Source organism: Tamandua tetradactyla, chromosome 7 (assembly GCF_023851605.1).
Source record: "Tamandua tetradactyla isolate mTamTet1 chromosome 7, mTamTet1.pri, whole genome shotgun sequence".
Taxonomy (NCBI): Eukaryota; Metazoa; Chordata; class Mammalia; order Pilosa; family Myrmecophagidae; genus Tamandua; species Tamandua tetradactyla.
Genome location: NC_135333.1, coordinates 163,937,727 through 163,964,623, shown reverse-complemented (window position 1 = coordinate 163,964,623; position 26,897 = coordinate 163,937,727). Strand labels below are relative to the sequence as shown.

General features: G+C 36.8%; 1 protein-coding gene across 4 annotated transcripts in view; it reads left to right on the top strand.

Annotated features, from left to right (window-relative positions):
- CEP83 (centrosomal protein 83) overlaps positions 1–26,897 on the top strand; it is a 182,495-nt gene that overhangs the window by 45,783 nt on the left and 109,815 nt on the right. For all 4 annotated transcript variants that reach the window (XR_013155868.1, XR_013155867.1, XM_077111614.1 and 1 more), the window contains exons 2-3: positions 18,064–18,337; positions 18,814–18,964. Coding sequence is in view for 2 of the 4 variants with exons in the window: in XM_077111614.1 (XP_076967729.1) it covers positions 18,165–18,337; positions 18,814–18,964 (324 nt within the window). In the remaining 2 variants the exon portion in view is untranslated. The remainder of the gene's footprint in view (positions 1–18,063; positions 18,338–18,813; positions 18,965–26,897) is intronic.

Below are 26,897 nucleotides of genomic sequence, written 5' to 3'. Positions count from 1 at the left end.
TTGCCTCTTCCAGCTTCTGGTGGTTCAAGACATTGTTTGGTTTGTGGCTGCAGCACTCCAGTCTCCTTAGGCATATTGCCTCCTCTTCTGTCTCACTACTCCTTCTCCCTTTCTCTTATAGAGATACATGTGGTGGTTGCATTTAGGATCTCATAATCCAGAAGGCGTGCCCTCTCTTAAAATCCTTAACTTAATCACATTTTATGACATATAATATTCACAGGTTCTTAGGAGTGGGATGTGACATATCTTTTTTGGGTCCAGGCTTTACCCCACTACAATATGGAAGTCCCAGTTTCTGGTCGTGGATAAGAAGGTGAATCAAGGCTTAAGCAGTGTTAGATTGTTGAGCATATTTGTTTCTTCATGTGATTTTTTCAGCTCCTAATATATACTTGTGGTTATTTTAGGTCCTGGGTATATAAATATGTAAAGATTGAGTAAGACTTGTTTCTTGTCTTGAAGAAAGTTATGCTGTATATGTTATATATACTAAAATATAAGATACAATTAACTATATTTATTTGGGACGACCATGGAGTACTTAATGAAGGAAGTAATAACAGCCTTTTGAAGAATTCACTTGCTCAGAGTCCAGAGGAATGGAAAAGGCCTTTTGGACAAATGAATTACATTTGCAAACATTTGAAAATGGGAAACAGGATGTGTCCAGGAGTTACCATCAATTAGTTTACTGAAATAATTTAAAAATTGGTTTTCATTTCTAATATAAAAATTGATACCTCCCATATTACGAGTTAAAAAGTAAAGCACACACTTTGTGTGACAGTTCTTTTTTTAAAATACTTTTTTAATAGAAAAATTACAAGTTTATTGAAAAATCATGCATAAAATATGGAGGTCTCATATATCCCACTCCCCCCATTATTTTTTTTAATGCAGTTTTATTGAGATATACTCACATTCCATGAAAACTATCTGAAGCGTACAATTACTGGTTCACAGTATCATCATATAGTAGTGCATACAACCCCATGATCAATTTTAGAATGTTTTCATTATTCTATGAAAGACATAAAAGTAAAAATGGAAATCCAAATCCTCCCAGACCCTTTTCCCCCCTTATTTTAGTTGGTTAAAGCTGCCAGAATACAAATACAGAAACAGAACGGCTTTTTTTTTGTTTTTGTTTTTGTTTTTGGGTGCATAGCCCAGGAATTGAACCTAGATCTCCTGCATGGAAGGCAAGCATTCTACCATTGAATGAACCATCCATGCATCCAGAACACCTTTTTTTTTTTTTTTTTAATCATAACGTAGTTGTGTATTCTTCACCAGGATAATTTTTTTAGAACATTTGCATCATTCCAGAAAATTTAAAAGAAAAAAAAATCCATACATCCCATACACTTACCCCTCCCTCTCATTGACCTACAGTATTTCAGTCTACCAAGTTTTTACCCTTTGCCTCCCCCATTATTTATTTATTTGTTTTTATCCTTATTATTATTATTTTTTAAACATCAGACACAAGGTTTTCACAATCATACAGTCATATTTTAAAAGCTATATAGTTATACAGTCTTAAAGAATTGAGGCTACTGGAACACAGTTCAACAGTTTCAGTTACTTTCCTCTAGCCACTCCAATACACCATGAACTTAAAAGGTGTTCTAGTTTGCTAGCTGCTGGAATGCAATATACCAGAAATGGAATGGCTTTTAAAAGAGGAATTTAATAAGTTGCTAGTTTACAGTTCTAAGGCCGAGAAAATGTCCCAATTAGAACAGGTCAATAAAAATGTCCAATCAAAAGTACCCATCCAGGGAAAGATACCTTGGTTCAAGAAAGCCGATGAAGTTCTCAAGTGAGAAGGCACATACATGGTGAACACAGTCAGAGCTTCTCTCTCGGCTGGAAGGGCACATGGCAAACACGGCATCATCTGCTGGCTTTCTCTCCTGGCTTCTGGTTTCATGAAGCTCTCCGGGAGGCGTTTTCCTTCTTCATCTCCAAAGGTCTCTGGCTGGTGGACTCTATGCTTTGTGGTGCTGCAGCTTTCTCTGCTCTCTTGAATCTCCTTCATTCTCCAAAGTGTTTCCTCTTTTATAGAACTCCAGTAAACCAATCAAGACCCATCCAAATGGGTGGAGACATGTCATCACCTAGTCCAGTTTAACAACCACTCTTGATTAAATTACATGCTCCAGGGAGACGATTCCAATCACGGTTTCAAACATACAGTATTGAATAGGGATTATTCTACCTTTATGAAATGGGATTTTGATTAAAACATGGCCTTTTCTAGGGGGCATACTTCCTTTCAAATGAGCACAAAGGGATATCTGTGTAATGTCTAAGAATAACTTCCAAGAAAACCTCTGGTTCTGTTTGAAATCTTTCAGCCACTGAGACTTTATTTTGTCTTACTTCTCTCTTCCCCTTTTTGGCCAAGAAGACTTTCATTCCGATGATGCCAGGTCCTGGCTTATCCCTGGGAGTTCTGTCCCGTGTTACCAGGGAGATTGACACTCCTGGGAATCATGTCCCATATAGGGGGAGGGCAATAAGTTCACTTGCCAAGTTGGCTTAGAGAGAGAGACACATTTGAGCAACAAAAGAGGCTCTCTGGGGGTGACTCTTATATGTAACTATCAGTAGGCTTAGCCTCTCCTTTGCAGGAATAAGCTTCATAGGGGCGAGCCCCGAGATTGAGGGCTCTGTCTGTTAATTGGTTGTCCCCATTGCTTGTGAGAATATCAGGGATTCCCCAGATGGGGAAGTTGAATATTTCTTCCTTTCTCCCCAATCCCCAAGGGGACTTTGCAAATACTTTTTTATTTTCTGCTGAAATTACTCTGGTATATATCAGGGCATCACATTAATCTGTACAAACCAACATGATCTCATACCCTATTTGAGATTCCTTGTAATCATGGTGTTCAAGTAAACTGACCATGCAAGGTAAATTAGATAATCTGCTATCCAAAATACAAATTTTGCACCAAATAAACATCTCTCCCTTTGATCTCGCATAGAGGCTCAAGTTTGAAATATTGGCCATATTATCCTTTACCAGTATTCTGATTTACCTTAGTCCTCTCCAGAGCAGCATCATTCATATCTCTAGATGAAGTCTGATCACTTTTTCAGCATTTTAAACAATTGCTGAATGGGGTAGTGCTGATTTTCATATAGCTTCAGTGCTCTAACTCTGAGTCTCAGGTGTCACATAAACATCTGAAGTTTCAGGTTATATACAAATAGCTCAGTATCTCAGAGCAGAATGACTTTTAAGAAGAGTATTTATTAAATTGAAACTTTACAGTACTAAGGCCATGAGAATGTCCAAATTAAGGCACCCAGAAAAAGATACCTTAACACCAAAGAAATGGCCAATAACGTTTGGACTTTCTCTCTCAGCTAGAAAGGCACATGGCGATATCTGCTAGCTTTTTCTCCCGGCTTCTTGGCTTCTTGTTTCGTGAAGTCCCCCCGGGGGCATTTTTTCCTTCTTTATCTCCAAAGGTCTCTTGCTATGTGACCCCTGTTGGCTCTCTGGGCTCTTTTCCAAAATGGCTCCCTCTGAAATGGCTCCAATAAGCAACCCCACCTTGAATGGGTAGAGGCACTTCTCCATGGAAACCATCTAATCAAAAGTTACCAGCCACAACTGGAGGTCATATCTCCATGGAAACAATAAAAAAGATCCCATCCAGCAATATTGAATGTGAATTAAAGAACATAGCTTTTCTGGGGTATATGATAGTTTCAAACTGGCATACCCTCCTATTATTGACCCATAGTATTGACATGGTACATTTGTTACTAGTGATGAAAGAGTATTAAAATATTAATGTTAACTTTAGTCCATCGTTTGTAATAGGTACATTTTTTCCATATACCTATTTATTATTAATTCCTTATAGTAGAGCCATACATTTGTTCTGTTTCATGAAAGAACTTTTAATATTTGCACAGTTAATTACAGACATTGTCCACTATAAGAGTTGCTGTGTTACACATTTCCATATTTTAACCTCCAACTTTCCTTTTGGTGACATATATGACTCCAAACTTGCCCTTTCTACCACATTCACATACCATTCAGTGCTGTTATTCTCACATTAAATGCTACTATCACCTCTGTCCATTTCCAGACTTTTAAGTTTAACCTAGTTAAACATTTTGTACGTGTTAAGCAGCCATTCCTCATTCTTTAGCCTCATTCTGTAACCTATATTCTAAATTTTATGTCTATGAGTTTATATATTATAATTAGTTCATATCAGTGACATAAAATTTTTGCTCTTTTGTGTTTGACTCAATTCACTTAATGTCCTCAAGGTTCATCTCTGCCATCTTTGTACTGTTGAAGAATATTCCATTGTGTGTATATGCCACATTTTGTTCATTTATATGTTGCCATTAATTTTACTAGCAATAATGTGCTACTATCCCCACTGTCCATTTCCAAACGTTTACAATCAACTTAAAATAGAAATTCTGTGCAAATTAAGCATTAGCTCCCCATTCTTTACCCCTATTCTATCTCCTGGGAACCTATATTGTAGTTTCTGACTATGAATTTGCTTATTCTAATGATTTCATGTAAGTGAGACCGTACACTATCTGTCTTTTTGGGTCTGGCTTCTTTCAGTCTACATGATGTCTTCTAGGTTCATTTAGGAGTAGCCCATATCAGAACTTCATTCCTTTCTGTGGCCAAATAATATTCCATATATATGTGTGCCACACTTGGTTTATCCATTTGTCTGTTGATGGGCATTTGGATTGTTTCTGTCTTAGCCTTTGTGAATAATGCCACTTGAACATCAGTGTGCAAATATCTGTTTGGGTCCCTGACTTCAATTCAAGTGAGTAAATACCTAGAAGTAGGATCACAGATCATATGGTAATTCTATGTTTAACTTCCTTCCAAGAACTTTTCCTTTGCTTTTACTATTTGGCTAACTGGCACAAGAGACCTAGCTTTCAGCCTGTCTTGACTTTTGACGTGTCTTCCTTACTAAGCTTAATCATTTCTAGCTTTTGAATTAAAGTGAGAGACATACAGTACTTCTTTTTACTTGAACACTTAGGAGATCATTATTGGTTATTAGTTGTCCTAATTTCAATTTTGTTGTATCTCAGGGAATAGGGAGATCTTGCTGGGGCTTGGAAAGCATAATGTATTGTCAATAAACTCTAGTAATACAGAGAGAAGATGTGGGGAGAGTTTTGAGGTGATTTGATGGAGTTGAATCTAAGCTTGCTGAGGTTCATCCACAAGAGGTTTGCAGCTGACAGAGAAATGCTGATCCGGAGCCTTGAAGGGAGGCCTTGGCTAGATGTCCAGATTTCACAGCATGACAAGGTCACCTTTAGTGATGTTTGTTAGGAGGGAGTTTGGTTTTCATCTCAGGAAAAGTTCTCCAGCCAGATGAACACTTCGAGCCCCTCCTACGGCTTCCCTCTCCTCCTACGGCTTTTGAAGCTGCATTTTCTTGATTTGGCACTCTCCCAATTACTGCAGCTGATTGTTTTGAGTAAGGTTGCTGTTTTTGAGATTCTTCTACTTTTGCCTGAGGAGAATTGGAACATTGGCTGCCCTCAGAGCCAGCTGGCTCCCAGCAATCTGAAGTTCTGGTCATAAACCATGATCAGTGATAAGACCACATACCTCCTGAGTTTGGAGGACTAGTAGGCCTTTATATTCCACCCTGGCACCAACAAGCTGTATTCAAGAGCCCGGGCTGTTCCTACTACTACCTGCCATGAAGCTGAGGTTGGGGAATTGTAGGCATGGCAGGGAGGGTGAAACTTATTGGTATTTACTGCAGTTTTACCAGCCGCTTCCTCCTTGGATGTTGCACAGTATTCCATTAGACTCTGGAGTTTCAAAGCAGTAGTTTCAGATAAGTTCCTGACTGATTCCTGGAGGCTTTACTGTGCCGTCTTCCCACAGGACCCCTATGTTCCTTTTTCTCTCCCTTCTTACCCTCTTTTAGACTAGTGGCTCTCAATGGTTTTGATGGTGGTGATGGTAAGGGCAGCAGTGGGGAGAAGTTGGCACGAATTTTGCCTTCTAGGGTCTGTTTAGTAACGTATGAAGACTGTGGTTGTCACAACTAAGGGTGATGGTGCTACTGACATCTAGTGGGTGGGGACTAGGAATGTTGCTAAACATCTTACAGTGCACAGGAAAAGTTCCCCATACAGAGTTATCTGGTTCAAAATGTCTCTAATGCCAAGATCGAGAAACCCTTTTTTTTTTTTTTTTTTTTTTTTTTAATTAACTTTTTATTTTTCAAAGTAGTTATTAATTAGTTCAAAATTAAGAATTAACCAAATACATTTTAACATAAATAACATACTTTTATGAACAATAACCGTATTTCCTAAAACAAAAAAAAATTTGGTGAGGAAAGCATTGCTGACATTTTTGCAAATATCTTTAATATCTGGCTTAATGGATATCTACTTCTGCAATTAGTCTATTATGATATATTGCCTTTGTTGAGTTCTTTCTTTGGGTCAGGTATCCAGAGAGGGCACAGCAAAATGGCTTATCTGCCACATCTTAGTTCGCTGCTGTCTGGGTCCTCAGCTGGAGGCTGGGGCTGGTATCTTTGGAGGGTCTTTCACTCATGTCTGTGGATTGATGCTGGTGTCAGCTGGGGGTCTAGATGAGTTGTCAACTGGAGCACCCACAAATGGCCTCCTCGGGTAACCTGGACTCCCTCACAACCTGGTGCCTGGGCTCCCAGGGTGAGCATCCTTTTTTAAATAGTTGATGAAAACTAAGAATTAAATTCAATAAGAAGTCTGGAGGTTGACAAAAAGCCTTTATCTCCAACAGTCAATGACTATGCAAACATGTAAATGGGGAACATTTCCAAGTCTTGCATTGAATTTCTTATTTGTGATGTTGTCTTATTTGTTGTATTGCTCTGATAAACACCACACGGGGTTGGCTTGAACAACAAGCATTTATTGGCTCACATTTCAGGGGCTAGAAGTTCAAAACCAAGACATCAGTAAGACCATGTTTTCTGTCTGAAACTTGCAGTGTTTTGGTGCTGTCTTGTCACAATCTGTGGGGTTCCTTGCTTGTATCTCTGCCTCTTGTCATATGGCGATCTCTCCTTGGGTCTCTAAATTATTTTTTCCATTTTTTATTATGGTAAAATATACTTAACTTAAAATTTACCATTTTTAAGTATACAATTCAGTGGCTTTAATTATATTCACAATGTTGTATAAAACCATTATCACTGTTTCCAGAACTTTTTCATCATTCCAAGCAAGAACTCTGTACTCAACAATAACTCCCCATTTTCTCTTCCCCGTAGCCCCTGGTAATTTCTGTTCTACTTTCTCTCTCTATGGATTTGCCTATTCTTTTTTTTTTTTTTTTTTTTTAATTTTTTTTATTAATCAAAAAAAAGAAAAGAAATTAACACAACATTTAGAAATCATTCCATTCTACACATGCACTCAGTAATTCTTAGTATCATCACATAGATGTATGATCATCATTTCTTAGTACATTTGCATCGATTTAGGAAAAGAACTAGCAAAACAGCAGAAAAAGATATAGAATGTTAATATAGAGAAGAGAATTAAAATAATAATACTAATTATATATATATATATATAAAGGAAAAAGAAAAAAACAAAAACAAAAGATACAAACACACAAACAAACAAACAAAAAACCATATTTCAGGTGCAGCTTCATTCAGTGTTCCAACCTAGTTACATTACACTTAGGTATTATTGTGCTGTCCATTTTTGAGTTTTTGTATCTAGTCCTGTTGCACAGTCTGTATCCCTTCAGCTCCAATTACCCATTATCTTACCCTGTTTCTAACTCCTGCTGGTCTCTGTTACCAATGATATATTCCAAGCTGATTCTCGAATGTCGGTTCATATCAGTGGGACCTTACAGTATTTGTCCTTTAGTTTTGGGCTAGATTCACTCAGCATAATGTTCTCTAGGTCCATCCATGTTATTACACGCTTCATAAGTTTAGTCTGTCTTAAAGCTGCATAATATTCCATCGTAGGTATACGCCACAGTTTGTTTAGCCACTTGTCTGTTGATGAACATTTTGGCTGTTTCCATCTCTTTGCAATTGTAGATAATGCTGCTATAAACACTGGTGTGCAAATGTCCATCTGTGTCTTTGCCCTTAAGTCCCTTGAGTAGATACCTAGCAGTGGTATTGCTGGGTTGTAATCCATTCTGCCATTCTATGTCTTTTGATTGGGAAATTCAGTCCATTAACTTTTAGTATTATTACTGTTTGGATAATATTTTCCTCTACCATTTTGGCTTTTGTATTATATATATCATATCTGATTTTCCTTCTTTCTACACTTTACTCCATACCTCTCTCTTCTGTCTTTTCGTATCTGACTCTAGTGCTCCCTTTAGTATTTCTTGCAGAGCTGGTCTCTTGGTCACAAATTCTCTCAGTGACTTTTTGTCTATAAATGTTTTAATTTCTCCTTCATTTTTGAAGGACAATTTTGCTGGATATAGGAGTCTTGGTTGGCAGTTTTTCTCTTTTAGTAATTTAAATATATCATCCCACTGTCTTCTAGCTTCCATGGTTTCTGCTGAGAAATCTACACATAGTCTTATTGGGTTTCCCTTGTATGTGACAGATTGTTTTTCTCTTGCTGCTTTCAAGATCCTCTCTTTCTTTTTGACCTCTGACATTCTAACTATTAAGTGTCTTGGAGAACGCCTATTTGGGTCTATTCTCTTTGGGGTGCGCTGTACTTCTTGGATCTGCAAATTTAGGTCTTTCATAAGAGTTGGGAAATTTTCAGTGATAATTTCTTCCATTAGTTTTTCTCCTCCTTTTCCCTTCTCTTCTCCTTCTGGGACACCCACAACACGTATATTTGTGCGCTTCATATTGTCATTCAGTTCCCTGATCCCCTGCTCAAGTTTTTCCATTCTTTTCCCTATAGTTTCTGTTTCTTTTTGGAATTCAGATGTTCCATCCTCCAGTTCACTAATTGTAGCTTCTGTCTCTCTAGATCTACCATTGTAGGTATCCATTGTTTTTTCCATTTTTTCTTCTTTGTCCTTCACTCCCATAAGTTCTGTGATTTGTTTTTTCAGATTTTCTATTTCTTCTTTTTGTTCAGCCCATGTCTTCTTCATGTCCTCCCTCAATTTATTGATTTGGTTTTTGAAGAGTTTTTCCATTTCTGTTCGTATATTCAGCATTAGTTGTCTCAGCTCCTGTATCTCATTTGAACTATTGGTTTGTTCCTTTGGCTGGGCCATATCTTCAATTTTCCGAGCGTCATCCGTTATTTTCTGCTGGTGTCTGGGCATTTGATCAGATTTCCCTGGGTGTGGGACCCGGCTGGTTGAAAGGTTTTTCTGTGGAATCTCTGGGCTCTGTTTTTCTTTTCCTGCCCAGTAGGTGGCGCTCGTGGCGCTCGTCTGTCTGCACGGCAGTCGGCCCGGGAATCCGCGCGTGGAGGCGGGGGTCGCTGGCCGCCGCGGCTTGGGAGAGTGCCGGTCCTAATTGCCCAGCTGGCCTGAAACGCCAAGCGTGACGGGAGGGCCCCGCTATCCAACGTTCCCAGTCAGACCGGGGAGCCACGTGCGTGGAGGGGACCCCAGTCGCCAGCCGCCCCGGCGGGGAAAACGCGCGCCCCTCGGGTATCTCACCGCAGCGGATTCTCCCTGCCCGTTCAGCTGTTCCAGAATGGGGTACGCTGTATTTTTGGTCTCTGTCGTGGCTCCGGGAGCTGTTTCGTATTGTTTCTGTTTCTTTAGTTGCTTTTCTGGAGGAGGAACTAAGACCCGCGCATCTTACTAAGCCGCCATCTTCTCCGGAAGTCCCCTTTTTTTTGAGTGTTTGAATTATTTTTATTTTTCTATTCTTTAAATGGTTATCCCAGAGCAGAGTTCAGCAAACTTTTATTGTAAAATGCCAGATAGTAAATATTTTAAGATTTCAAGCTACATACGATCTCTGACACATGTTGTTTTGGTTTCTTTTTTTATTTTTTTTTCTATATACCCCTTTAAAAATGTAAGGAAAAAATTGCAAGGCCAGTTAGGCTCACGGGCTGTAGTTTACCATCCCCTTTCTTAGAGATTACGACATGTATCCTTTATTTATCAAAGTGTAATAGTAATACTTTTACTCTCTCTCCAAACAGCGCAAGGTCCTTATAACACTTAAATTCCATTTCTCCTGACTTTATACCATTGATACTATGTTTTTTAATTCTATATATTTTAATTACACATAAGATATGTTTTCTTATGCAGTTAATTATTAGGGACTTATTTTTAAATATGGTTTCCCATCCTTTATTTCTGTATTTTTGGAGTATCATCTTAGGTCTTGGGAGCCTTGGATATGTATATGAAGTCTATGAAGAACCCCTTTGCTCTTTTCTTTGACATGTGCATCTTCTGGAATGAATTCTCTCAGTTTTTATTTGTCTGAAAATGTCTTTATTTTAATACTGTTCTTTAAGGATATTTTTTTCTGTATCTTTAGAATTTTAGATTGGCAGTTACTTTCTTTCAGCACTTTGAAGACAGTCTTACATTGTGTTCTGGCTTTCACTGTTTTGTTTTGGAAGTTGGTTCTCAGCCTTTTCTTACTTATAGGCAATTTGTCTCTTTTTCTGTCTGATTTTAAGATTTTCTCTTTGTTGTTGTTCTTTAACTATCTTACTATGATGTGCTTAGGTGTGCATTTCTTTTTATTTATGTGCTTGGGGATTGTAGGACATTTTTGAATTTGAGATTTGATATCTTTTGTCAGGTTAATTTCGTACTTCAAATAGACTAGGTTATGGTATCCAGTTGATTGGACAAGCAAGCACTGGCCTGATTGTTAATGTGAGGGTATTTTGTAGATGAATTAGAATGTGAGGGTATTTTGTAGATGAATTAGCATGCTTATCAGTTGGTTGCATCTATGGCTGATTGCATCTGTTGTCAACAAAGGAGATTGCCTGTAGCAATGAGGGAAGTGTCCTCATCCAGTTAGTTGGAGGTCTTAAAGCCCAACTGAGAATTTCATAAGTTAGAGTCAATTCCTACCTCTAGTTTAGCCAGCCAGCTTCTCATGGGGAAACCAGTCTTTCCTTCATTGGAGTTTCCAACTTGTATCCTGTCCTACAGAATTTGGATTTGCCAATATGAACAGTTGTGTGAGCCAGTTCCTATAATAATACTCGCAGATCTCTCTCTATATATATATATCCTTTCAGTTTAGTTTTTCTGGAGAACCCTGACCAATACAGTACTTTGGGGAAGTTGTCAACCATTATTTTTGCAGATACCCGTTCTGCTCTATAATCTTTCACTTTTCCTGCTCAGATTTCCATTGCATGCCTATTTAGTTGCACAATATGTTTATTTTATTCTCTGTCTCTTTTGTATTTTCCATCCTTTTTTTACTCTCTCTTATCTATCCTGGTTATATTCGTTTTTTTTTTTTTTTTTTAAATTTTTTTAAAATGTTGATTGTGAAATAAAACATAAACAAAAAAGCAATAAATATCCGAGTACATTTTAACAAGTAGTTATAAAACAGATTTTAAAGTTTGGTATGGGTTATAGTTCCATGAGTTTTTGTTTTTCCTTTTAGCTGCTCCAAGGCACCAGAGAAAACTCAGTATAATGATTCAGTTAGTCATATGCATCTGTTAAATCCTTTCTTCTCTGTTGTACTCCTCCTTCTCTTTAAATAACATATATGCATAAAAACAATAAATTTCAAAGTGCATCACAACAATTAGTTGTAGAACACATTTCAGAGTTTGGTATGGGTTACAGTTCCACAATTTTAGGTTTTTATTTCTAGCTCCTCTAAGGTACTGGAGGCTAAAAGAAATTATCCCAGATATATTCTTTTAATATGCCTTCCAATTCAGAAACTTCTTTTTAAGCTACATCTAAACTGTGTGGTTGTACTTACTCACTGAGCTATATATTTTGGTTATTGCATTTTTTTAGTTTTAGAATTTCTGTTGGTTCTTTTTATGGTTTCTAATTTTCTGCCAGAATTTTCAATCTCGTTTTCTATCTCCATGGACATAACAACATTATGTTTTTTAGAATCTCTGTCTGATAGCTCGAACAGTAAGACCCCTGTGGCTTTAACTCATGTGGCCTATTTCTAATGGGCTTGGTAATTTTTATTGTGTCATATTTATTTGAAAAGTGTTTTTCTTTTTAAAAAACAATTTGAGGCCTAGTTTGATATCTTTCTTCTGAATTACCCTGCTTATTAAAAGGCAGCCTTTAAAAAGTCCCTGCTCAAAATGGAAGTGAATTCACCAGTGCTTCTCTACTCCTTGCTTATCCAGTCTCTCTTTGAATTTAAGGGCTGTCGGAAAGCATTCACCTTACCAGGCATCTGCTTTGGAACTGCCAAATGTTCCCAGGAGAAAGGTGATCCCAAATACCATTTCATCTTTCTGTATCTCTATACCCACCCCCCCATCTGATCTCAGTAAATATTTCTCTTTTGCTAGATTTCCAATGCCTTCAAATAGAATTTTAAAAATTTGGGCTCAGTGGGAGGTTTAATCCAAATTACCTAGCCCATCCTTACCTGAAATAGAAGACAATCTCCAGATTTCTTATTATAAGATATAGATAATGTTTTCCATTGTGTGTTTTGACACTTGAATTATGGTTTTCTATTTTCAGTAGAAATCTCCTTTAAGCATTAGTTTGAAAAATAGAAGTTCTTTCTCTGCAACCCTGAGTATAAAATGATAAAACATTTTTGAAGGTCAGAGAGAGAATTATGCTTATGAGGCCTTTTTTTTTTATCTCTGACACCATTTTAGAGGACACCATAATTTTATTTCCAAATTTACTATTGATTGATTAAATCTGAAACTAGAGAACTAAATCTATTATGTGTAGTTTAATGTGCAAAAATACTTAAAAACAGGTATAGCATTCATTCTGGCTTTGGTAAGATTTTCAGAAATCCTGTTAGTCATCTTAGAGAGTTTTCTATGATTCTAAAATATCCCGTTTTAGTTTGCTAAAGCTGCTGGAATGCAATATACCAGAAATGGGTTGGCTTTTATAAAGGGAATTTATTGTTACAAGTTTACAGTTCTAAGGCCATGAAAAATGTCCCAGCTAAGGCACCCAGAGAAAGATACCTTGATTCTGAAGGCCAAGGGCATCTAGGGTTTCTCTGTCACATGGGAAGGCATATGGTGACATTTGCTGGCATTTTCTCCCAGCTTCTGGTTTCAAATGGCTTTCCCAAGGGCATTTTCTTTGCGTATCTCCAAACATCTCTGCCTGTGTTGGCTCTGATGTTTTCTTCCAAAATGATTCCCTTTTAAAGTGCTCCACTTAGTAGATTAAGACCCACCTTGAATGGGAGGAGACATATCTCCATGGAAACCATGTAATCAAAATGTCCCACCCACAACTGGGTGAATCACATCTCCATGGAGACAATCTAATCAAAACTTCTGCCCTAAACATTAGGTCTGTCCCCACAAGTGTGGATTAGGATTGAAAGGAGATGGCTTTTCTGGCTTTCACAACAGTTTCAAACCAGCACATATCCCTGGAGGGAAAGTGCTGGAAAAGGGTGTTGACAAATGCAACACAGAGGCTTATATCTTTGTTTGCATCAGAAAGTTCTTTCTAATATCTAATCCAAAATTTGCCAACTACAGTTAAGCCTATTTGTATTCACTCATCATAGAAATAGAGAACAGTTAGTAATTACAGTCTATACTGTGGTCTGTTTTCATTATGTAGAACTCATAAACAAAGACAAAAGCTGTGTGAACAAAGGCATGATGTGTATGTTTGTTCAGGGGGTAGTGAGGATACTGTTTTAGCTGCAGTAGGATATTACTGGCAGATGGTAGAAAATAAGACTAAACAAAGCAAGGCAGGTTGGAACTGATTTTGTGGGGCTGATTGCAAAGTGCTAGAGGGTTTTGACCTTATCACATATGCAAGAGCTTTTGAGTTAGTATGAGAAGTCAAGTAAAAATTTTTGAATATTTATCTCGTAGTGCTTTGTGGGAATTGGAAACAGGGAAAATGAAAGCTCTTATAGTGGTCTAGTTATGAGACAATAAGGGCCTGACTTTTTGTAGTAAGTAGAGATGAAGAGAAGAAAGATTTTAAAAGAAAAGTGTTGTGTGCTTATATATGGAAGGTTAAGAGTGCAACAGAAGGCTTTGGGATTATAAGTATGAATGAATGGTAGCATAGTACTAGTGTATTACATATTTTAAGAAACTGGAAATTCAAGAGGGTGTATGTGGTTTTATTTTATCTATTATCTATCTATCATCTATCTATCTGTCTGTCTGTCTGTCTGTCTGTCTGTCTGTCTGTCTATCTATCTATCATCTATCTATATCTATCATCTATTTTTACATGGGCAGGCGCTGGGAATCAAATCTGGATTTCCGGCATGGCAGGCGAGAATTCTGCCATGAGCCACTGTCACATTGCCCTGAATGTGGTTTTGAAAGTAAGGGTGGTGGATTTGGTTTAAGTCAGTTTGAATATAGGGTGATTGTAGAAGTAAATGTTTATTGGCAAGTGTAGATACGTGTTTGGAAGATGGGAATGAAAGTATCTTAGGTGTTTGCTAATTTTATTATCTGAAAACTTTTGAATAATTATTTTTTAAAACAATTAATAAAATCTTGATAGTCCAATGTCCACCTTGTCCTTGAAGGTCCTGCTGTTATGACTTCCCCAGAAGTTACCACTATTATCAGCTGGTGTATGTTATTTGATTTTTAATGTGTATGTAAAATTATGTGTGTATTTTATTCATATTCTCATTCATTGTGCTGTGATGTATTGTTAATACATCTTCCCATTTCAGTAGGAGTTGACTTATCCTTTTTAATGCATAGCACTGGTATACCTTTATTTATGGAAATTTAGGTTATTTCTGATTTTTATTTTCTATTGTTAAAAACAGTGTTGCAGTGAATATTTTATGTAATTGTCTTTGGGCACTGGTCAGTTTTTTTCATAGACTAAGTTCTTTGAATTGGATCAGAGGATAAGCAGATTTATCATTTTGATACGGGTAAGTTGAAGAAAGGTGGTATTCATATGTGTGTTTGCCCAAATTAATTTTTTTTTTAAAAAGGAGATTATATCATGTGTTTGTTATAGTGAGGTGCAGTAGTGTAGTCAGCTATATTAGTCAGTAGAAGTCACTTATAAAAAGGAAATGAAATTGCAAATATCTTCTTTGAACAGAACTACTCTTTGCATAGGAATATAAAGTTGGGATATACACATATGTATGCAAAGGAATGACAGTTGGAGATGTGGCAGTTGTGTAATGATTGCGAAAGGGATATCCTGAGATAGATGAAGCTCTTTAAAAGTACTTCTAGTATATTTTAATGCTAACTGGAAAGGAGATATAGCATTTTAAGTTCATTTTCCAATATATTTAAATTCTTAGTCAATATCATTTCTAACGGATTTGAATCCTATTTTAATTTAAGAATTTATGGAAAAATTTACTACTAGAATAAAAACTAAAAAATATAAATATATTCATTTTAACTTGGAAGTCTTTTACTAGTAGTGGGACTAAAAGGGTACTTCTTGAATTTTCTAATGTAGTTTAGGCTTTTCTAGTTAATTGAAATTAAAACCCTATAATGCTCTTAGTTGGTATTTGTTCTGGTTTGCTAGCTGCCGGAATGCAACACACCAGAGACGGATTGGCTTTTAATAAAAGGGGATTTATTTTGTTGGTTCTTCAGAGGAAAGGCAGCTAACTTTCCACTGAGGCTCTTTTCTTACGTGGAAGGCACAGGATGGTCTCTGCTGGTCTTCTCTCCAGGCCCCTGGGTTCCAACAACTTTCCCCGGGGTGACTTCTCCAAAGGCCTGGGCTGAGCTGCAAGTGCTGAGATGAGGAATGCCGAGCTGCTTAGCAGCGCTACGTTGCAATCTCTCATTTAAGCACCAGCCAATTAAGTCAAATGTCACTCATTGCAGCAGACACGCCTCCTAGCTGACTGCAGATGTAATTGGCAACAGATGAGGTTCACGTACCGTTGGCTTATGTCCGCAGCAACAAGACTAGGTATGCTCACCTGGCCAAGTTGACAACTGTATCTAACTAACACAGTATTATTGAAAAGTAATGAAATACATTCCTTTGATATTTCTGACTCTTAAAAATTACTTTGACCCAAACAACAGAATCAAAATTACATGCCAGTTTTATGATCCAATTCATTAACTCTGTGGTAAATGTATTTCCTTGACAGGATAATCTTTTGGCAGCTTCTACAAAAAGTACACTCTGTATTTGAAATACTAGTGTGTGTTTGAGATAAGAGCAAGGACTAAAATGTTCTTGAAGGCTTCTCCCCACACCATTAAAAGATAATTTGACAGGAAACCAACCCCAATTTTAGTTTAAATGTCTTCTTATATAATATACAGATACCACAGTAATTTATCAGAAATGGTGTATTTCAGGCAAGACTGATTAATAATTAGTTTACATAGGCAGGCTAAAGATCTTTTCTTGTAGTAAGAAAAGGTAATTCGTGATAACCCATGACTAAGGAAAAAAATAACATATAATGGCCTAGAGAAAGATTAATGAAGTTAAATGTGTTCTAGTTTGCTAGCTGCTGGAATGCAATATATAAGAAACAATGATTTTTAAAAAGGAGAATTTAATAAGTTGCTAGTTTACAGTTCTAAGGCTGAGAAAATGTCCCAATTAAAACAAGTTTATAGAAATGTCCAATCTAAGGCAACCAGAGAAAGATACCTTGGTTCAAGAAGGCCAACGAATTTCAGGGTTTCTCTCTCAATTGGAAGGGCACGTGGCAAACATAGTCAGGGCTTCCCTCTCATCTGGAAAGGCACATGGTGAACACAGTCAGGGTTCCTCTCTCATCTGGAAGGGCACATGACACAGCGTCATCTGCTAGCTTCTACTCCTGGCTTCCTGTTTCATGAAGCTTCCCGGGAGGCTTTTTCCTTCTTCATCTCCAAATGTCACTGGCTGGTGGTCTCTGCTTCTTGTGGCTATGTCATTCTGCTCTGCTCTCTCTGAATCTCCTTCATTCTCTGAAAATGTTTCGTCTTTTATAGGACTCTAGAAACTTATCAAGACCCACCTAAATGGATGGAGACACGCCTCCAGCTTATCCAGTTTAAGAACCGCTCTTAAGATTAAGTCTCATCTCCAGGGAGATGATCTAATTACAGTTTCAAACATACAGTGCTGAAGAGGGATTAGAAGAAACGGCTGTCTTTATAAAATGGGATTAGGATTAAAACATGGCTTTTCTAGGGTACATGCATCATTTGAAACCAGCACAAATGGGATACAATTGTTTTAATTAAATTTTTGTTTTTAATTTTTTGCAGTAAGAACCTTTTTCTTCATTTTTACTTCTACATAAAGCAAAACATTAAGTTGCTTTCATAATACTGGGTTAGTGCTGTGGAGGATAATTGAGGAGATTTAGTTTTCTGTTCTTAGCACAGTGCATGACACATAGAGGTGATCATTATTATATGTTGAACGATTTCTCATCAGAATCTGCATCCTGAGTGCAGTTCACCTTATGTCAAATAAAAGACCCTTTGTGGCATTGTGCAGTTAAATCTTTGTGAAGACTTTGAGTTTCCTCAGGCACATACTAAATTATAAATGACTTTTCTCCTAATTTAGTATTATGAATGTTAAGATCCATCCTTGAAGTTTACCCAAGTAGCCTGAGGAAACGTGACTCTGTGCTTTGTGAATCCAGCAGTATCTGTACTGGAAAAATAGGTACTTCTAGTTAGGGTTAATGTTTGAACATGTGACCTTGACTTTGATGGTCCCATAACCTTGATGGTTTTGTCACATTTGCAAGAAAATAAAGAAAATTTTTTTAAGTTGTGATTCAATGTTGTTCTTGAGTTTTATCTTATAAGCAGTTGAGAATCCGAAAAGTGAGTTTTAATATAGAAATGATAAAGTTATCAGTGATAAAAATATATAGCACTAAAGGAAGCTTACTGATCACTAATTGAGTGTATTTCTCCCTGCAGGTATAATTTAGCCTCCTGAGATTCTGTCTTAGGAAGAAGGCAGTGGAAAACACTCTTGGAAAGAAAACTAAAATCATAGGGAAGCCAGAATTTATTTTTACATGGTTGTCAGCGCACTTACCAATATGGATGCTTTTCCCAACCTTTTTCCTCCTGGTGGAGACAGTGGGCTGACAAGTTCTCAATCTGAGTTCCAAAAAATGTTAATTGATGAAAGGTTACGATGTGAACACCATAAAACCAATTATCAGACCCTGAAAGCTGAACACACGAGGTAAATTGCTTAAATATAGAGGTGAGGGGGCTTGATAAGGAGTTTCAAATTGTAACTCTTTTGGCTTAGTGTTTACTTGGGAACGTATAGTATAATTTTATTTTGTGGTGTATTCATTTACAACTTTTTTAATACAGTAAAGGTTTTGCTTTAAAATTCCTTTGCACAAAACTAAGCATGTATCAAGGAGATTGTGAATTGTATAGAAATTTTTATTTGAAAGTAGCACATTATATCTGATTAAATGTATATAAATGAGTTAAATGTGGTTTTTTTTCACCTCTTGAAATAAAGCTGCATTCAGAAACTATAACATTAATAATGGAATGAAACTCAGTAAAGAAAACATATTTGCCAGTTTAATGGAATGTCTATCAGTCTTGTTGTTTTATGAGTATTTGTTAACTTGACATAACGTATTGCAATTAGAAAGCAAAAGATAAACTTAACATTGAATTCTTTTTATTTGAAATCAGGTTGCAGGATGAGTATATAAAGTCACAAAATGAACTCAAACGATTGTTAAATGAAAAGCAAATCCACCAAGAAAAATTTCAGCTGCTACTTGAAGAGTTAAGAGCGGAATTAGTAGAGAAAACTAAAGATTTAGAGGAAATGAAACTACAGGTGAGAAAATGTATTTGAGTTATCATAAAAATTGTCAGATGTTTAGTGAATATAAGTATTAGTTTTGGCATATTTGGTAAATTCTCTTAATAATCTTAATGTTTATTTTGCCATATCTCCAGGTGATATAATTTACTCTTCTTTTATATATTTTTTAGTATTGGCTTACCTTGTAGGGTAACCATGAGACTGTTATTTTATGTAATTTGACATTATATTACATACTCTGATTTAATAATATTTCATTTTTCTGATTTAGGGGAAGGGCCATTTTGAATTAATGTGAGTTCAGGATTAAAGAATATTTTTAAAGAAAGGCTTATTAATTTTCCTGTAAGTAATGTAACAAAGTTAGGCTAAAAAAGACTGTATCAAGGAGTTTCTTAAAACACCTTGTAAAAATAATGTGTGCATAATTTATGTGCAAAGTTTTAATTTGCCTTCAAAGTAGAGTAAAGCTAAACTTCAGCACCAAACTTACCATAAATTTCAAATTAGTGAATATTAGCGAATGATATTTTCTTATATTCTTTTAATCTGAATATCTTTTCCTGAGGAGGAATGTACTTGGTATGAAATATAAGGTCTTATTAATAGTGGAGTCATAATTTCATAGAGTAAGAAGGTATCTTTCAAGTGATCTCATTTGGCATGACACTCAACTCATGGATTTTTGACAGTAACCCTGGAAATTTGTCATTTAGTATCTTTTTAAAGTCTTCCATTGTTTGGAACACCACTAAACCTGTGTTGAAACCTCCAGCTTATCTCAAGTTTATTTAGGACATTTAAACAAACAGGTAAAACCTCGGAAATGTAATTCAAGCCTCTGTAATCAGTGGATTAATTTTTTTGCCATAATTGAGAGCCCAAATGAATGGAATGAAAGCTGAACTTGAGGTGTTCTTTAGATATTGCAGGTTTAATTTTTCTGTTTTAAAGTTTAATGTTGCAGATTAAAGTGAGCAGCTTTTTTTTCTGCAGTTGTTTAGGATACATTGGGTCTAAAACCTAAATCAGGAGTTAATGCTAAGAATAACCTCCAGGAAAACGTCTCAACTCTTGATTTGTAGTATTTCTGTGGATAAATGCCTTCCCGGAGTACCTATCTTCTGTTCCTTTGCTCCTTGCCCACTTTTGTTTACAGAAAAATAAAATTTTATTGTTTTTTTCAGCTTTTCAAATATATATCTATACCATTGTACTAACAGTTCATGAAATTTAAATGGAAAGTTACTAATCGTTTAGAGCCTATCTTATAAGAACAAGGCATAATACCCTTTTTTATCTATTGATTCTTTCTATGTACTCTTACGCTAGGCTGGGATATCTTTGCTATTTTTATCTTATTTTGTAGAAATATAAATTTCTATAATAACTTTGCTTTAACAAATCCTCTTGTTTCTTGTTTCAGCATTCATATGTGATTCTGATTTTTAGATATAATAATATAAATTTCATATACAAATACAAGTTTATTTGCGTTTAATCATGATTTTTTCCTTTGACAGTGCCCTAAGTTGCAGCATGTTCTACTTTGTTAACTGCTGGAATGCAGTATGCCAGAAATGGATGGCTTTTAAAAAAGAAGAATTTAATAAGTTGCTAGTTTACAGTTCTAAGGCTGAGAAAATGTCCCAATTATAACAAGTCTATGGATATGTCCAATCTAAGGCATCCAGGGAAAGGTACCTTGGTTCAAGAAGGCTGATGAAGTTCAGGGTTTCTCTCTCAAGTGGAAAGGCAGATGGCAAACACAGTCAGGGTTTCTTTCTCAGCTGGAGGCACATGGGGAACACGGCGTCATTTGCTAGCTTCCTCTCCAGCTCCCTGGGAGGCATTTTCCTTCTTCATCTGCAAAACTCTCTGGCTAGTGGATTCTCTGCTTCATGGTGCTGTGACATTCTCTGCTCTCTCCGAATCTCCCGCTTTCTCCAAAATGTTTCCTCTTTTATAGGATTCCAGTAAATTAATCAAGACCCACCAAAATGGGTGGAGACACGTCTCCACCTAATCCAGTTTAACATCCACTCTAGATTGAGTCTCATCTCCAGGGAAATGATCTAAATTACAGATTCAAACATACAGTATTGAATAAGGATTAGAAGAAACATTTGGATTTATAGAATGGGGTTAGGATTAAAACATGGCTTTTCTAGGGTACATACATCCTTTCAAGCCGGCACACAGCATAAGGATAGATTTACCTTTATAAAAAAATTTTATGGACAGATAGGAGATAAGTGAAAAAAAACCTGAGAAAACTATGAAAACCCAACATGAAGACGATCCTTTTTTTTTTTTTTTTGGTCAAATACCTCATAAGACACAAAAACTCAGTCTAATTTTTGCTCTTTTTGGCTGTTTGGCATATTTCTGAACCTATGTTCCTAATATTTAGGTTGTTCCTGGGGTGCTAAAGAATATTAGAGTCATCTACCATAGTCTGAAGCTTGCCTGAGAAATATGATCTGTTCAGGTCCAGGTTGACCCTACTATTTGAAAGGCATTAAAGCTGTGTTGGGTGTGACATCCCATCTACCATGTGTGGGGATTCTGAGTTAAACTGACTCTGATGCTAAGATTTGAGTGAGGTGCCCCCAAATTAACATGAGTTCTGATACCATAGGAAGTTTTTTTGTCTTTACTGTGAAATAGGACTGTTTGCCCTTTTCATTATCTTTATCTTTCCTCCTCCACCCACTGCAGTTTAAATTGTTTTTGCTGTACTTCCAAATCATAAGAGCTTTGATTTTTCTCATTTCTGAAGTAGATATTCTAAGGATATTTTTTGGATAAATGGATGAAAAACCCTCCTATTCTCTATTTCTGCCTGGCAAATAGGGTATTAAATTTGTTGATATTTATAATTCCTATTGGAACTATGTATAGTTTCTTCAGAAATGTGTTGTTTAATTTCCAAATGTTTGAGATCTTCCTAGATATATGTTACTGATTGCACGGTGACTGGAGATCATATTCTGTATGATTTTTTCCTTTGGGAATTGCAGGTTCAAGGAAAGCAAACCTAGTGCATGAAACCTTTATAGAGCCTCAGTTTCTGAGTACTAGGTGTTCTTAAGAGTTAACAGGAGTGATGTTGGTTGGGGTTTAGCAAATCATGGCAATTAGCACTATCTAACTGAAACTTGCATAAAAGTAGCCTCTAGAATAACCTCTTGACTCGATTTGATCTCCCTCTCTCTTTTTTTTAGGCACTTCCCTCCAGCCTCTCCAATATACCTTAACTAAAAAGTGTTATCTATATAATGCATAAGAATAACCTCCAGGATAACCTCTGGAATCTCTCAGCCATTGACACTTTATTTTGTCTCATTTCCCTCTTCCCCCTTTTGGTCGAGAAGGTTTTCTCAATCCCTTGGTGCTGAGTCCCAGCTTGTTCTAGGATTTCTGTCCCATATTGCCAGGGAGGTTTACACCCCTGGGAGTTATGTCCCGTGTAGAGAGGGGGACGGCAGTGAGTTTGCTTGTTGTGTTGACTGAGAGATAGAGGCCACATTTGAGCAACAAAAAAAGTTCTCTGGGGGTGACTCTTAGGCCTAACTTTAAATAGTTGTTCTAGTTTGCTAGCTGCCAGAATGCAACACACCAGGGACAGATTGGCTTTTAATAAAAGGGGATTTATTTTGTTAGTTCTTCAGAGGAAAGGCAACTAAGTTTCAACTGAGGTTCTTTTTTACACGGGAAGACTCAGGGTAATCTCTGCTGGCCTTTTCTCCAGGCCTCTGGGTTCCAACAGCTTTCCCCGGGGTGATTCCTTTTTGCATCTCCAAAGGCCTGGGCTGAGCTGTGAGCACTGAGATGAGGTATGCCGAGCTGCTTGGGCTGTGCTACATTGCACTCTCTCATTTAAGCACCAGCCAATTAAGGCAGCAGACATGCCTCCTGGCCGACTGCAAATGTAATCAGCAACAGATGAGGTTCACATACCATTGGCTCATGTCCGCAGCAACTTAAACTAGGTGCCTTCACCTGGCCAAGTTGACAACTGAATCTAACTACCACAGTAGTCTTAGCCTATCTTTTGTGGATATGAACAAACCCCAAGATTGAGGGCTCAGCCTATGGTTTTGGTTGTCTCCACTGCTTGTGAGAGTATCAGGAATTCTCTACATGGGGAAATTGAATTTTCCCCCTTTCTTGCTATTTCCCCCCCAGGGGACTTTGCAAATACTTTTTTATTCACTATTCAAATCACTCTGATATTTATTGGGGCATCACTCTGGAAAAACCTACAAAATCTCATGCCCTACTTAAGGTTCCATGTACTTACGGTATTCAGTTAAACTGTCCACATAAGTTACTATTAGGAAATGCGCTAGTCAAAATATAAATTCTGTACCAAATAAACATTTTATTTTGCTTTAGACGCACACATAAGTTAAAGTTTTAAAATATGAATTACTATCTGTTTTCAGTACCCTGCAATATTGACATTCCTTTGTTCTTCCTCATATAAAAACATTTTTTAATTTGTACATTTAGTCACTATCATTGTACACTCTAGGTATTCCTAGATTATATCACCTCAGTCTTTATTGTCTGTCTTTCCTTCTGATTTCATTTGTGCCCCCAGCCCTCCTCCCTCAATCATTTTCACATTCAGCTTCATACAGTGTACTAACAATATTGTCTTACAGTTAGATAGTATTGTGCTATTTCTGAATTTTTATAATAGTCCTGTTGCACAATCTGTATCCCTTCAGCTCTGTTGGCCACTGATACCTTATTTTATATCTTTCCCCCCTTTTGGTCCAGAATGAGTTGTTGATCCCATGGCAGGGCCAGACTCATCCCTGGGAGTCACACCCCATGTAGTTAGGGAGATTTTCATCCCTGAATGTCATATTCCATGAAGGGAAGAGGGTAATGATTTTCCTTGTGGAGCTGGGCCTAGAGAGAGAGAGAGAGAGAGAGAGAGAGAGACAGAGAGACAGAGAGACAGAGAGAGAGAGAGAGACAGAGAGAGAGACCACATCTGAGCAACAAAAGGAGTTTCCTAGATGCAACTCCTAGGCCTTGTTATGGGTAGTCTCAGCTTCTCCCCTACAGAAATAAGTTTCATAAGGGCAAACCTCAAAATCATGGGCTTGGCCTATTTTCTTGGGAGTCCTCAATGATTGAGAAGTTATCTGGGGTTCCCTAGATGGGAAAATTTAATAGTTCGCATTGGATCCTCAAGGGACTCTATACCAGTACTTTTTAACTTATCAGCCCGACAGTCTGAGATGTATCTTAGCATTACACTAAGCTATGCAGAATTACAAGGCCTTGTTCCCATTCTGGACTCCAGGAGTTTGGGTTGTTGAAATGAGCTATCCAGGTACCTTTGGTCTCATAGTAGGTAGAGGTCTAGATTATAGTACATAATGCTATCATCTTTTACCCTGTATTCTGATTTACCTTAGTCTCAGCCAGATTGGCTTCATTTTTAACTCTAATTGAGGCCTGATCTCTTTTTTGCTTACTTTAACTGATGTTATATATAGCTATGCTAACTTTTAGGGCTGCAGCACTCCATTTCTGGGTCTTAGGTGTCACAGAGTTACTCAAAGTTCCAGGAAAATACCAGTTGATATACATATAGCTCAATGTCTCAGAATCTAGAAATAATTTACAACTTCAGATTAAATATGAATGCTATAAGGTCTTACAATCTAGGCTCCAATTTTCTTGTAAGTATTTTCTGGAAGAGACCTTGGCATATTTGTTCTTTAGTTTCTGGCTTATTTTGCCCAACACGTTGTGCCCAAGGTTTATTCAGTTCATCGTGTGTGTCTCTCAACATTGTTCCTTTTTGTAACTGTACCATATTCCATTGTATAAACATATAACAGTTTCCCATTCTGCTTCTCATCACTGTATCTTTTGGCTCCTTCCATCTATTGGGGCGCATGGATAAAAAAATAAACCATGGTTTACAGTATCCTCACTTGGCTGTACAATCAGCAGCACTCTCACTTTCAGACAGTTTTCATTGGTCCATAGTGACAAAGAACTGACAAATACAGTGTCACCATCTATCAAACCAAAACTACCCCTTACCACCTGTCCCCGCCCCCCTCACCCAGTTATTTGCCCCTGGTAGTTCTGTGATACTGTTGAAGTTTTCCTTTTAACTATTGGCCATAGCATGCATTTTTAGTTTTCCCCTTATACCCCTCTACTATTGATTCTTTGTTCATTATTGAACCTTTCAAGTTTTTTGCCCTCTTCCGTCTAGAACTTAGAACCCCTAGGGAATTATTTTGTTTTTGTTTTATATTTTCTCGATACTTTACAGTTGTTACCTATCAGTGGAGGACTGGTGTTTTGGAGCCTTCTTCCTTCTGGAGCAGAACTGCCGTTTTTGTTTTCTATATGCTATGGTGGTAATGGTTTAATGGGTGTTTAAAGAATATTGCTTTCTGTTTTAAATTTAGCTGAAAATCATAATTTAATGTTTTATCAGAGTTGCTAAACTTGATAATATTTTTGACACTAAATATGCATTTTATAAAGAAAATGGACTTTATTTTTTTCAGATGGGGCAGGTTTTACAATGACAGTTTTAAGAAGCTGTGCAAATTCTTTAGTTGTATTGGATTGCATATAAAGATTGCTTATGATTAATGGACTTTAAGACTTTGAAATGTTTTTGTTTAGAGGTTTTTCTTGTAGTCAGATTTAGTTTTCATAAATAGTCTTGAAAGTAACATGTTTCAGTGAATTCAGAATTATTTTGAATTCCTATTATGTGGAACAAACACTGATAGATGTTTTAAGTAATAAAAGAATGAATAAGACCTAACCCTTGACTTTGAGGAGATATTTCAGGTAAGGGGGGTGGGAGTGGGAGGAAACTAATGATTATGAAGCAACGTAGGTACTGAAAAAAATTAAAATGCAAGACAAGGTAATAGAAACATATGAAGATTTTAAGATGGTATGGACTTTAGAAAGGGGACAGATCCTATCCCATTGGAGAAATTAGAAAGTTTCACCAAAGAGGAGGTAGCCAAAAATGACTAAAGGATAAATAATTGATAAGAAGAATGGTGAGGCAGCCTGGTATAAATCATAGACTTTGCTCCGAAAACGAATCTGTCTTTCAAATCTTATTCTGCTATTTAACTAAATCTATTGACCCTCAGTAAGTAACTGTCCTTGTGCCTTGTTTTTTCATTTGTTAAGGGGATAAAAGTTTCTATCTAACAGGAATTATTGTGAGGACTAATGAGATAACATAATTTTTTTAGTATGGTACTTGGTGTGTAGTAGATACTAAAAATAATGGCTATTTTTTATTCTGTTTGAATGCAGGCGCCATGAGGGTAAGAACTGTGGTCTGTTTTCCTTTTTTTCCACAGTGTGTTCCAGTGCTCAGAACAGTGCCTGCCAAATGCATCCTTATTAAAAGAATGACATGATGAATAAATGGAATAAAGAATGAATAGGGATTGTTGTTCTGTTTATATGTAGAATAATGTTGTACTTCCTGTTTACAAACCTAGAGCCTCAGCATCTTAGAGCTGATAATTATCTAGTTCTCCCCATTCAAAGCAGGATTCCCTTTTAAAACATCTGTGGCACATGGCTGTTCATTCCCTGCTAAGTGTTAGAAAATCTAGTAAACTTATAATTCCATTTGTGGATTGGAGTAAATTAAACGTATCTCTCTCTCTTATTGACATGTAGTCATCCCTGCCTTAACCCTCATGTTGGTTCTGGTACTATTCATTGGGGTCCAGAATATCTTTGGATTTTATCCTCCATGTGGTAACTTTCCAAATGATTACTATTGTCTATAATTTATCTAGTTAGTCTTCTTTTTTTTTAATTAATTTTTAGATTTAAAAAAAATATATAACAACAAAGGAAAACATTCTTGACTAATGTTCTTTCCATTCTACATATATAATCAGTAATTCAC